This window comes from Vulpes lagopus, chromosome 7 (assembly GCF_018345385.1).
Source record: "Vulpes lagopus strain Blue_001 chromosome 7, ASM1834538v1, whole genome shotgun sequence".
NCBI classification, from domain to species: Eukaryota; Metazoa; Chordata; class Mammalia; order Carnivora; family Canidae; genus Vulpes; species Vulpes lagopus.
Window position 1 is genome coordinate 55,472,246 of NC_054830.1, and position 13,509 is coordinate 55,485,754.

Sequence of the window (13,509 nt, forward strand, 5' to 3'; positions counted from 1 at the left end):
CATCCTGAGATCATGACCTGAGCTGAAATCAAGAGTCAGACACTTGACTGAGCCACCCAGGGTGAAAAACCTGACAGGTTTTTCTGTTGCTACAAAAAAAAAAAAAAAAAAAAGATGAAATTTTGATAAAGACTGCATTGAATCTGTATAGTTTTGGGTAGTACTGTTGCCTTAATATTAAGCCTTCCAATCTATGAAGATGGGATGTCTTTCCATTTATTTATATCTTTAATTTCTATCAGTTTTTTAAAAAATATTTATTTATTCATGAGAGAGACAGAGAGGCAGAGACATAGGCAGAGGGAGAAGCAGGCTCCATGCAGGGAGCCTAATGGGGGACTTAATCCCAGGACCCTGGGATCACAGCCTGAGCCAAAGGCAGACACTCAACCGCTGAGCCACCCAGTCGTCCCAATTAGCAACGTTTTGTATTTTTCAGTGTGTGAGTCTTTCACCTACCTGGTTAAGTTTATTTTTAATATTTTATTCCTACTGAAACAATTGTAAATGGAATTATTTATTTTAAGGTTTTATTTATTTATTCATGAGAGAAGAGAGAGAGAGAGAGAGAGGCAGAGACACACAGGCAGAGGGAGAAGCAGGCTCCATGCAGCGAGCCTGAGGTGGGACTCCATCCCGGGACTCCAGGATCATGCCCTGGGCTAAGGGCAGGCACTTTAACTGCTGAGCCACCCAGGTGTCCCTGGAATTATTTTCTTAAATTTACTTTTTGAATTGTTCACGATTAGTGTATAGAAATCCAACAGATTTTTGTGTATTGACTTTGTAATTTGCAGTGTTACTGAATAGTTTGCTACTGCTAACACTGTGTGTGTATCCTTCAGGGTTTTCTGTATATATGAGTGTGTTGGGGACACCTGGGTGGCTCAGGGGTTGAACATCTGCCTTTGGCTCAGATCATGATCCAGGGATCCTGGGATCAAGTCCTGCATTGCGCTCCCTGCAGGGAGCCTGCTTCTCCCTCTGCCTTTCATGAGTAAATAAAATCTTTTTTAAAGAAATGTTTCATCTGTAAACAGAGATATTTTATTTCTTCCTTTCCAATGTGGTAGTCTTGTACTTGCATAATTGTTCTGCATAGAACCTCCCAACAGTATGTTGAATAGAAGTGATGAAAGTGGACATCCTTGTCTTCTTCCCTGATTTGAGGGAAAAAGCTTTAATGCTTTCACCCCGAGTATGATGTTTGTTGTTGGGTTTTCGTATATGTCCCTTGTTATGTAAAAAAAGTTTCCTTCTCTTGCTAGTTTTTTTTTTTTTTAAGATTTTATTTATTTATACATGAGACACACAGAGAGGCAGAGACACAGGCAGAGGGAGAAGCAGGCTCCATGCAGGGAGCCAGATGTGGGATTCGATCTCGGGTCTCCAGGATCACACCCTGGGCTGAAGGCGGCACTAAACCGCTGAGCCCCCGGGCTGCCTAGTTTATTGTTTTTATCGTGAATTGGTGTTGTATTGTTTTGTGATATAATTGACATAACACTATATCAATTTCAGGTGCACAAAATGGTTTGATGTTTGTATATATTGTAAAATGATCACAGTATATCTAGTTAGCATCCATCAATACAATTACAAATTTTTTTCCTTGTTATGAAAACTTTTAACATTTACTCTGAAAAAAAAAGATTTACTAAGAACTTTCAAATATGTAATATGTATTATTAACTACAGTCACCATTCTATACATTAATTATATCATGGGCTTCTTTTATAACTGGTATGTACCCTTGACCACCATCACTCATTTCCTTCACTCCCCATCCCCTGCCTCTGGCAACCACCAATCAGTTCTCTATATGACTTTGTTTTTTAGATTCACATGTGAGATCATACGGTACTTATTTCCCTTAGCACAATGCCCTTAAGGTCTATTTTGACACAAATTGCAAAATTTCCCTCTTTTTATGGCTGTGTACACACACACATAGACCACATCCTATCCATTCATCCATCAATGGACACTTAGATTGCTCCATGTCTTGGTTATCATAAATAATGCAGTGAACTTTGGGGTGCATATGTCTTTTGACCTTATATTTTCATTTCCCTTGGATAAATACCCAGAAATGGAATTCCCGGATCATAAGGTGGTTCTGTTTTTAATTTTTTGAGGAACCTCTGTATTGTTTTCCACAGTGGCTGCATCAGTTTGTATTCCCACCCACAGTACACAAGGGTTCCTTTTTCTCCACATACTTACCAACACTTATTTCTCAGCTTTTTGATTTAGCCATTCTGACAGGTAATTCCGCATTGTGGTTTTGATTTGCATTTCCCTCATGATAAGTGATGTTGAGCACTCTTTCATATAGCTATTAGCCATCTTTGGAAAAATGTCTATTTACCTCCTCTGCCCATTTTTTATTTTATTTTTTTTAATTTTTATTTATTTATGATAGTCACACACACAGAGAGAGAGAGGCAGAGACATAGGCAGAGGGAGAAGCAGGCTCCATGCACCGGGAGCCCGACATGGGATTCGATCCCAGGTCTCCAGGATAGCGCCCTGGGCCAAAGGCAGGCGCCAAACCGCTGCGCCACCCAGGGATCCCTCTGCCCATTTTTAAAATAGGATTTTCTTTTTTTGGCTAGTGAGCTATATAGTTCTTTATATGTCTTGGATATTAACTCATCAGATATATAATGTGTACATTTTTTTAAGTTTATTTTTAACATCTTTTTTATTTTTTAAAAGATTTTATTTATTCATGAAAGACACACAGAGAGAGGGAGAGACACAGGCAGAGGGAGAAGCAGCCTCCCTGCAGGGAGCCCCATGCAGAACTCAATCCCAGGATCACGCCCTGGGCCAAAGGCAGACCTCAACCACTGAGCCATCCAGGCGTCCCTAAATATTTTCTCCATATTTCTTTAGTTATTGTTGAATGTTTTAAAATGCTTTATCCATATTAATTGGTAGGATCATGTTGGGTTTTTCCCCCCTTCATTCTGTAAATGTGGGTTATATATATATATATATTTTTAATATTTTTTTATTATTTTTTTAAATGTGGGTTATATTGATGGATTTTCATGTTGAATCATCCTTGCATTCTAAGAATAAACCCCTCTTGGCCTCAGAAGTTTCCTTTCCTTCAGGGAAAGCAGTCAGAAAATCAATGACTGTTTTTGGTGCTCTTCAGGATAACGTGAATTAATGTCAGAGCTGGAGGATCCTTTCCCAGGGCAAGGAATGAAAATACAGCAAGAAGTTTCTCAGTCCTTCCCCAACTTGTCAACAAAACAATCCCCAAACAGTCCTTTCTAGGGGTAGAAAAATGACTAGAGAGCCAGGGTACTTCCGAACTGACAGCCTTGCTAGCTTCTCAGAGTAGAATCAACAGATACAGATGCAAACCCAACCGTTGAATTCACTTCAATTCAATAGACCCTCCAAGGTGGCTCTTTCCTCCTCTAAAGCTCGACATTTATTATGACCTTTACCCTTTCTCTCTCCTGGCCTAGAGTAGGGATTAATAATTCACCCATGAACTAGACTAAAGCCTAAGTGGCTAACAAAATTCCAGCGCTGGCTCCCTTTGTGTAATTCCAGTAAAATTACACATAACCCAGCAAAAGCGGGCATCTTTAGCCTCGCAGTGTGAGTGGAGGGAGACTTCTGCCACAGAAGAGGGCCAGGAAAGGTAATGTGAAGGCACAGGGCTCCTCTCCTTGAAGGAAAGGGGGAGAACAGAGTGCAGCATGCTGGCACTCAGGCCATCTCCAGACACCCGACATCTCCCGCCTGGCCAGGAAACTAAGGCTATGGAGCGCTGGTCAGCGGGGCGGGTGGAGCAGTCCTGCCAGTGTCCCACCAAAGCCATGGCTCTGATCTCTTGAAGCAGGTGTATTCCACTCAGAATTCTTGGCCAGCACTTACAAAAGACACTTTTTTTTTTTTTTTTACAACATATAAAGCAAGGTAGGCAAGTTTTAAATGAGGTGGGTCCTCAATTAATGATCATTATGATTTAAAAAAAATGATCATTATGAGGTATTTAGGAATGAAATCAGTGTTGCAATGTCTTCTAATATTTTTTAAAATTTATTTTTAGTGTGTTGGCTTTGCAGGTGCTCTCAACAAGTTATTTTTTAATAAATAATTTATACACCCAACATGGAATTTGAACTCATGACCCCAAGGGTCAACAGTTGGATGCTCTACCAACTGAGCCAGCCAAGCGCCCCTTTCCAACCTAAAAGCAGCTAGAAAACTGCATATTGTGTGGCAGCTTTCAGTTTAGATATTGGTTGGGTGTGCGTAGGGAACGTGGAAAATGGAAAGTCAAAAATTAGTGGGCAAGACTGCAACTTAGTGTGTGTCTAGGATGTAGGGCTAGAGCACACATTTGCGATCTTGCATTTTTAAGGCTAAAAATTCTCTTATCTCTTTAGGAACCAGCAACGGGCTTACACATAATTGTAGCGCATAAAATACTTAGGGTAATAACTTTCACCACTTCAACTCTGGCTGCACATTAGAATTACCTGGCGAGGCTTTAAAACGCTACCCTGGAGGCGCCTGGCTGGCTCAGTTGGTAGAACAAATGACTCCATCTCTAGGTTGTGAGTTTGAGTCTCACATTGGGTGTACAGATTACTTAAAATCTTAAAAAAAAAAAAAACTTACTGTAAAGTTCAGTAAATTGAGTCGGGCCCAGGCCTTCAGCTGATTTTTTTTTAAGATTAGAGAAAGGAGAGGGAGCAAGAGAGAGCACACACACAAGTGAAGGGGAAGGACAGAGGGAGAGAATCTTGAAGATGTCCTGCTAAGTGCAAAGCCTGACGGGGGGTTCATGATCACGACCCATTAGATCACGGTGAAACCAAGATCTGAGCCAAAACCAAGAGTCAGATCCTTAACTAAGCCACCCAGGTGGCCCCCTCCAGCTAATCGTAATACACAACTAGGCTGTTTTAACTGTTTTTCTGTTTTTTTTTCTTCTCTTTATAGAGGGTAGTTCATACCTTACAAGGTTTTTAAGGAAAAGAGCAAAGTTTTAAGTCAGGAAAGGGGAAACCTGGCATGAAGCCAGCTTTAAGAAATGAAGACAAGTGGAAAGTTAATGACAGACATGGGAGGTAATATGTAGACAGGATTTGTTACAGGGCTGAATTGTGTCCCCTCCCCAATTCATATGTTGCAGTCCTAACTCCCAGTACCTCAGAATGTGAAGATGGCTCTTTATAGAGAAGTAATTAATTTAAAATGAGTTTTTAAAAAAGAATTAATTAATTAATTAATTTGTGAGAGAGAGAGAGAGGGGGGCAAAGACCCAGGCAGGCTCCATGCAGAGAGACCGATGTGGGAGTTGATCCCGGGACTCCAGGATCACGCCCTGGGCCAAAGGAAGACACTCAACTGCTGAGCCACCCAGGCATCCCTAAAATGTGGTTATATACGCAGGTATATCTCACCCAGTATGGCTGGTGTCTTCATAAGAAGAGATTAGGGCACAGACACACAGAGGGAAGACCGTGTGAAGAAACAAGATGCCCACCTACAGGTCAAGGAGAGCAGCCCCCAGGAGGAACCAATTCTGCTGACACCTTGATCTTGAACTTTTATCCTCCAAAATTATGAGAAAATAAAATTGTCACCCAGTCTTTGTAAGATTAGTCCTAGTAAACTAATAATACAGGACATATCCAAGAGAAGGGTCAAGAAAATGAGATCTGTGAGGTGACAGTAGTTTGGGACACAGGAAAAGGCCTCTAGGAGGGCACGTCACGGTCAGATTCAGAGTTCGCTTCGTGATAAAGTTCAAGGAGTGGCAGATCAGATTATGATCTGTCAGGATGAAGGTAGGAGAATAAGGATCAGAGTCAGTGTTATGGTCAATTTTAGGATAATTACCATTTTTTTAAATAAAGATTTTATTTATTCATGAGAGAGGCAGAGACACAGGCAGAGGGAGAAGGAGGCTTGCCATGAAGAGCCCGATGCAGGACTTGATCCCAACCTGAGCAAAAGGCAGACGCTCAACCACTGAGCCACCCAGACACCCGATTATCAATCATTTCAAGGTCAAAATAGGTTAAAGTATGAATGATGGTACATCTGTGTACAAAGGATGGTTAAGATATAAGGTACCAGGTTACAGTGGCCTGTCAGCACAGTAGCACAATCAGTATGAAGGCAATGTTATTTGAAGTTCAAGCTGAGAAGGTTAGAATGACTGTCAATGTCAAAGTGAGAATCTAGAGCAGGGTCAAGGTCAGGTTCAGTATGAAAGCAAGATACAGTCATCATAATGATCTGGGTCAGAACCAGAGTCAGATTCAAGGAAAAATTCAAAATCACTTCAAAGTCAGGGTGTCTCAAGATAAGGAAGGTTGTTGGTGTCAGGAAGAGAGCCCTAAAGGGGCACCTGGCTGGCTCAGAAGAGCATGTGACTCTTGATCTCAAGGTCATGTGTTCAAGCCCCACACTGGCTGCAGAGGTTACTTAAAAAAATAATAAAAATAAATAAAAACACTTAATAGTCCTAAGAATTAAGGTCAGGTTCAAGATCAGGTTCAAGTAAAAATTTAGGCTAAGATATGGTCCGAGTGCTGGTTTGCATCAGGGTAAGGGTCAGGTCAAAGGTCTGAAAGGTCATCATCCTTCATGAGGGTGAAGGGCCAGGATTAAAGTAATTTTAAGTTCAGGGCAGCTCAAAATCAGGTCCATCATCAGTGACGCAATGAGCAGATTCAAGGTTAAGTATTAACTCAGGATAACAACATGGCCAGGACTATAATCAGGGTGTTTCAGATTTAGGCTCAAGATCATGAAAATCATCAGTGTCAGTATTTGGTTCAATACCATAGGCAATGTCACAGTTTCAAGGATAAAACTGAGAATAAACTATTGTAAGAATTATGGTCAGGATGAAAATGAGTCAAAATCAGGGCCTGGTTCAGGACCACTTTCAAATTCGAGGTCAAATTCAGTCATTCCAAGCTCAGGGAGGATTAAAATCAGGATTATCAGTGTACAAGATAGGTCAAGGTCAAGTTAAAAGGGTATATATAGAACATTAGATCAAAAAAAAAAAAAAAAAGAAAAAAGAACATTAGATCAAGGTCAGGTTCCAGGTCAATTTCAAAGTAAATACAATGTCATTTCAAGGGGATCAGGATCATTAGTCAGGATCAATGGTCAGGATCATTAGTGTATGAAGGACAAGATCAGGGTCAAGAAGTTCTGGTTAAAGTCAGCAACTCAGTTTGAGGTGGCAGGGTGATCAAGGTCGGGATAAAGGTCAATTTCAAGATGATCAAATTTGGGGCACCTGGGTGGCTCAGTTGGTTAAGCATCTGCCTTTGGCTCATGTCATGATCCCAGGATTCCTGTGTCAGGCTCCGCTCTGTGGGGTCTGCTTCTCCCTCTGCCCCTAACCCCCCATGCTGTATCTTTCTCTCTCAAACCAAACCAAACCAAACCAAACAAACAAATTTTAAGGGTAAGTTCAACATTGATCTTGCCTATTTTTAAAAGATTTTTTATTTATTCATGAGACACAGATAGGCAGAGACACAGGTAGAGGGAGAAGCAGGCTCCATGCAGGGAGTTTGATGTGGGACTCGATCCCAGGACCCTGGGATCACACCCTGAACCAAAGGCAGACAGATGCTCAATCACTGAGCTGCCCAGGTGCCTCATGATCTTGGCTAAGATTTTGAAATTCAAGTTCACTCCAAGGTTGTGATAAATAGTAATATAATATTGAGGGTCAAGTTCAGGCCAAGCTCAAAATTAGGGGAATTCAAGAGAAACATGATTATCTAAAAGGGTAAGACTGGATCAGGGTTAGGATCAAGGGAAGTTTCAATGATAAAATCAAGTCCAAGATCATTTCATAGCCAGAGCGGGTCAAGGCTGGGTTCATGGAAAAGATCCAGTTTGAGGCAAGGTACAGGGTCAATTTAAAATTAGGATGAGACATAGTCAGAATGAGTTTCAAGGTCCTTTCATGCCTGGGAATGGTCAAGGTCAATGTGAGGTACAGGAAGATTATCAAAGTCATAATGAAGGTTAAGGGTTCAACATCAAGGCCAAACTCACATTCAAGGTCAGACTGGGGGAAAAATCATGGGTCTCTGGCGTGTGTCTCGCTGAGCATCAGGGCCTGTGTCAGGATTAGTGAGACAAGAATGAAACTCAGCAAGATACATTCACCTCAACAGCCAGCTCTGAGAGTTTGAGTCAACTAAAGGCATCTAATTAAGGTAAGCATTCTCCATCTCAATCATTTGATTTACAAAACTCCTACTGCATACTAGTGTAAACCAAGATGGACTCAAGAAGTGTGCTCCACACATTCATGTAGAGTGAATTAGCGCTATTGAAAAGCATCATTATTTAGTTCAAACAACCTCAATCTCAGACATTCTTCCTAAAGGCAAAACCTTATTGCTGGTTAGTATTAACTAACATGAAAATAAGCATGTGCAACATACATTCATCTCAAAGGCACATTCTTAACAAGAAGTGGAAGGAATGAGAATCAATCTGAATAGGTGTTTGGAAAAGAATTCCTGTTAACTGCAACAAACCCAGCCCCAGGCTCCTTATAGATTGTTGGAGTAAACAAGTAAGCACAGCAATACACATTCATACTGTGATAGTGAGTTTGGGTCAAGCTAAGGCATACTATTTAAATAAATCTATAATAGTGCTGGGCATCTGGGTGGCCTAGTTGGTTAAGCTGCTGCCTTCGGCCCAGGACTTGCCCCTGGGGTCTTGGGATGGAGCCCTGCATCAGACTCCCTGCTCAGTGGGAAGCCTGCTTCTCCCTCTCTCTCTGACCCTCCTCTTGCAAATAAATAAAAATCTTTAAGTTCATTCCCATTCTTCTCAAAAGTAACTCCTTACTGTTAGAAAAAATTGAGAGGAATGGAAACAGCAACACATGTTCATCTCAATTCACATTTTAAAAAGATTTTATTTATTCATGAGAGACAGAGAGGCAGAGACATAGGCAGAGGGAGAAGCAGGCTCCCTGCAGGGATTCTAGGACCACATCCTATGAGCCAGCCAGGTGTCACTTTGAGGTCATCTCAAAATGAGGAAAGTCAATGTCAGGATGATTATCAGTTTTAGACTGATGGTTGTGATCCGAGGTCAAGATCCGTTTCCACGTCACATTTAAGGTTAAGACTAGAAAACTTGATCACGGAATAGGAGTCTGGTTTGTATACGTGGGCATCACAAAGGGTCCATAAACTGGAGAAGATCTAGGCCATGCAGTACTAGCCATGGTGGAGTTGTAGTTGTGAGCTTCTAAAAATGCTACTTGTAACACGAAAATTGAGCCATTAGCCGGCATGAGGAGAGGAACGAACTGAGGAGCCTGAGAAGTGGAAATGTAGAAAAGTGGAGCAAAATAGAATCCAAGAGTTTAGTCATTGTCGGCATTTCTAGAAGCAAAACCTTTACCAACCCTCTACTGAAAAACTACTATTTTATACATTTGGTGCTAGGTGGCATATATTCAGTTCTGGCTAGTGACCTAGAATATCGGAATACAGTGCCCTGCGGCTGCCACATCATCTTTCCCTGTGAATAATCAGAAAATCAGAACCATGTGATATCTAAGTATTAGCAACTATGCTGACTACAAAACAACACAAAGGCTAAGTTACACTTGTATCCAATAGGCTGTGCATGGTCCACAGGCAACCAACAGTTTGCAGCTGCTCCTCTACAGGGAGTGTTTTCTCCATTCAGAGTCCCGCACCCCATCACTGTAATTAGAAAAAAAACAAACCCAAAAACCAGGGACAGGTACTGCATGCAGGGCTGGTTGTGACAAGCCTTTCTGCCTCAAAGGCACCACATGTGCCCAGTTACGGAGGGTTCTTTGGCTTGATAAAGCACTGACTATGAAACATGGGCTCTACCGAGCCAAGGATCCAGAAGAAGGAAAAAAGACAGGGCAAAGGCAGATGATCTTTGTTCTTGTTACATTTTATTGGCATCACGTTCATCTCTTTACAGAAGAACTTGGCCCACACCCTAGAATGTAGACCTTTGGAAAAAGGGGAAGTGCTCCGTTAAGCAAGCTACAATGCAGGGGCAGATCCTAGGGAAGGGGCAGGACTGTCAGGGTTCCATACCAAAGAAACAGGTTAATCAAGAGTGGACAGTACTAGGAGGTGGTGGGGAAAAGGAGAAAAAGGTTTGCTAACCTAAGGATACCACAACCCTGAAAGGAGCGCCTTCTAGAACAAAGGTAAAATCACTAGGACAGATTCGGATTTTCCTTTCTCTCTTATCAGTAGGATGCTGACCTAATAGGGGAGTTTTGAAGTGTGGAGCTGGGGGGAAGGGGGAGAGAAAGAAAAAAAAGAATTTTAATTTCTGAAACGACAGCCATTTATCCATTGCACACACCACTGTATTATGCAAATCAACCTTTTGGAAAATTTAGACACAGAAGGGAACTAGACAGTTTTCCCTCTGGAGAGATGAAAAGCTTTTTGGCTCTTAAGTCTTTGATAAAAGGCGTACATAATTCTTGTGTCTACTGTACAGAATACTGCCTCTAGCTGGATTTCTGAATTCTGAGTTGCTAATACTCTGCAATCCAGACAGGGTTCAACCCTCCACCTTACACGCCTGCATTACAGGACTTAAACACATAATCCAAGAATTTCTTACACTAATTTATACATTTTTAATTGGTTGCATATATTAACATGTACTATAAGATTCTTTTCTAAGAAGCATTACATAATAAATGGATACTGTAAAAAGATCTGATTAGTTAAAAGTAACAAGCATTAACAGATACATACAAAACTCAGTCTGATCAGACTGGGTGTGAGCCTGTAATGAAGCACGGGGCACCAGCCTTCCCAAGTGGTAGCCTTCACGGGGGGTGGGGGTGGGGGGCAGGATAGGGGGTAAAAAGACCACAAGACCGTTAAAAAATCAGATAACTAATTAGACACAGATTAACTGTAAACAGTTCTCTCTCCCCAATGGACAAAAAGACTAAGCTTCCGATGCCGACTCCACACCAGAATGATTTCTACAGCTTGCCTGTCCTGTGGCCACACGAGGGCTGATGCGGTGGTGGGCAGACCCCAACGGCGTCATCACAGGCCTGGGCTGGAGTCTGCTTGTGTCAGGGGCCTGTGTGTGTGTGTGTATGTGTGTGTCAGGGTGAATGTGTTTGGTAGGGTCTTTTGGCAGCTGGATTCGAGAGATGACTTTATGTTTTGTTTGGAAGAGGAGAGGGGGCTCGTGTTGGAAGGCCTAAGTGTGTTCTTTGTTTGTGAAGGACTCTGTGCTCTGCTCTCACTGCCCCTTCAGCAACTGCAGCTTTCCGCTGAGGTCTTGGCCCGGTCGTTCTTGTCCAGTTTGATGGGTTCGGGGAATTCATTGTACAGCTCCACCTCTGTTTCCTGGGCAGGGAGAGAGAGAGGCCTGTTACTCAGGGTACCGGGCGCCTTCCGAAGCCAGCGGTGGCCCTTAGTGGTGCTCTCCCACGGGTTACTGTGGGCATGGGGCTGCATGCGGCAGTGAAGGGAGGGCTCGGCAGGTTCTGTGATAACCCTGGGACAGCGTGAAGAGAGAAACTGAGCAGGAAGAGCAGCGATTGACACTATGAGCAGTTGGGACAGAGCTGACTCACGCTTCCATCACGATGGCAATCTGGTGGCGTGGGGCCAAAGCCAGCCCCACAGATGCTCTCTGGTCTCCGTATCGGATCATTGCCAACACTCCAGAAGTCAGACTTCAACACGGGCTGGAATGTGGCAGCCCTCAGCACTTCCCCAAGGCAAGAGTGGGCTGGAACAGGAGTGCTACCTGCCTCCTCAGTCCCCAAACATCCTTCTAGCTCCCTGGTTGCCACTCATTTTTCTGGACCGATGGTCTGTTTTGTTTTTTTTTCTTCCAAAGGTTTAGGAAGGTTTTTGCCTCTAAGCGCTGCATGCTAAGAAACCAGCTATGGATGAATTTTATCACCAACTGGAGATGGTGAGAGGTCATAGGAGATGGACCATGGTCAGCTTAGTGTGACTTTTTGCTGAATTAAAATGTGTCCAGTGAGGAGCAGCTTTTACTTCCTGGTGTAGGAAAACAATGTGTCACTTGACCACTGAGCACCTATGTGTCAGGAACTGTTCTAGGATAAGGAGATAAAGCAGGAATGTTTCTATTCATTAAAAATTCTCTGGGAAAATCATTCCATTCATAATAGCTATAAAAGTAAAAACCTCTAGGAATACACATTAAAAAAATTTTTTTAAAAAGGTTTACTGAGATCTACCACAGTGCATATGATTCAGTGGTTTGGTTTTTAGTGCATTCACAAAGTTGGGCAACTATCACCCTTAATTCCACAGATTCTTTACCCCACACGGAAACCCTGCACCCATGAGTAGTCATCCCCCACTCCAACCAGACAGCCCCAGGCTTTAGTGACCAGACATCCTAGTTTCTGTCTTAAGAGATTTGTCTATTTTGGGCACTTCATTTGATGGACGTTTGTTTCTGCTTTTTGGCCATTATGAATATTCATGTACAAGATTTCATGTGGATAAGATTTTGTTTCTCCTGGCCTATACCTAGGAGTAGAATTGCTGGGTCATATGATAATGCTTTATGTTTAACTTTTTGAGGAACTGCCACACTGTTTTCCAAAGTGGGTGCACCATTTTACATTCCAATTAACACCTATGAGTATATTTAATATGAAAGGCAAAGGATCTGAAAAATGATAGTTTTATTGAAGGATATCACACAGGACCTAAAATATAATAGCTGTCATGGACTGACTGCTTGTATGTTTCCAAAACTCTTATGTTGAAATCCTAATCCTCAGGGTGCTAGTATTAGGATTAGAAAGTATTTATGGTTAAATGGGGTCACAAAGGTGGGGCCCTGATCCGACAGGATCAGTGTGTCCTTTGAGAAGACACCAGAGAGTTGTGGTTTCTCACTTGCTCTAGCTCGCTCTCTGCGAGCACAGAAGAAAAGCCACACACCTGAGGACACAGGGAGAAAGGCAGCAGTCTGCAAGTGGGGGAAGAGAGCCTTTAGCAGAAACGGAATTTGCTGGCACCTTAGTTATAAACCTCTGGTCTCTGAACCTAAGGGAAGATAAAAGCCTGCTGTTTTGCCACTGAGTTTGCAGTAATGCGCAATCTCAATTGTAATGCTTCAATCCACTGGGTAAAGTGGTTTATTTAACAATTTGCTATTCATATTTCAAAACTGGCTATCCCTCTGAAAGAAAAAGGTGAGTAGCTATTTCCTGCCATAAAGCCAAAATGAATTCTAACTGAATCAGACAATAAATAATCTAGACAGAGGAAACCTACACTTTTAAAATGACACACCTATCTAACAAAAATTACTTTTTTTTTTCTATGGCTCAGGGATACAGCAGAGGTGGAAATGTCACTTGCAACACAGGTAAAGTTAATTCCCATTCAGGCAACGCTCATGGGAAGCGATGGGTGCCTGGGCCAGTGTCATGTACT

At 42.2% G+C, this 13,509-nt stretch overlaps 1 protein-coding gene across 1 annotated transcript in view; it reads right to left on the minus strand.

The window, feature by feature from the left end:
- Positions 1–9,966: 9,966 nt before the first annotated feature.
- Positions 9,967–13,509, minus strand: part of RAB7A (RAB7A, member RAS oncogene family) — a 70,142-nt gene continuing 66,599 nt past the window's right edge. The window contains exon 6 of the mRNA XM_041761685.1: positions 9,967–11,424. Within this exon, the coding sequence (XP_041617619.1) occupies positions 11,329–11,424 (96 nt within the window). The 3' untranslated portion in view covers positions 9,967–11,328. The remainder of the gene's footprint in view (positions 11,425–13,509) is intronic.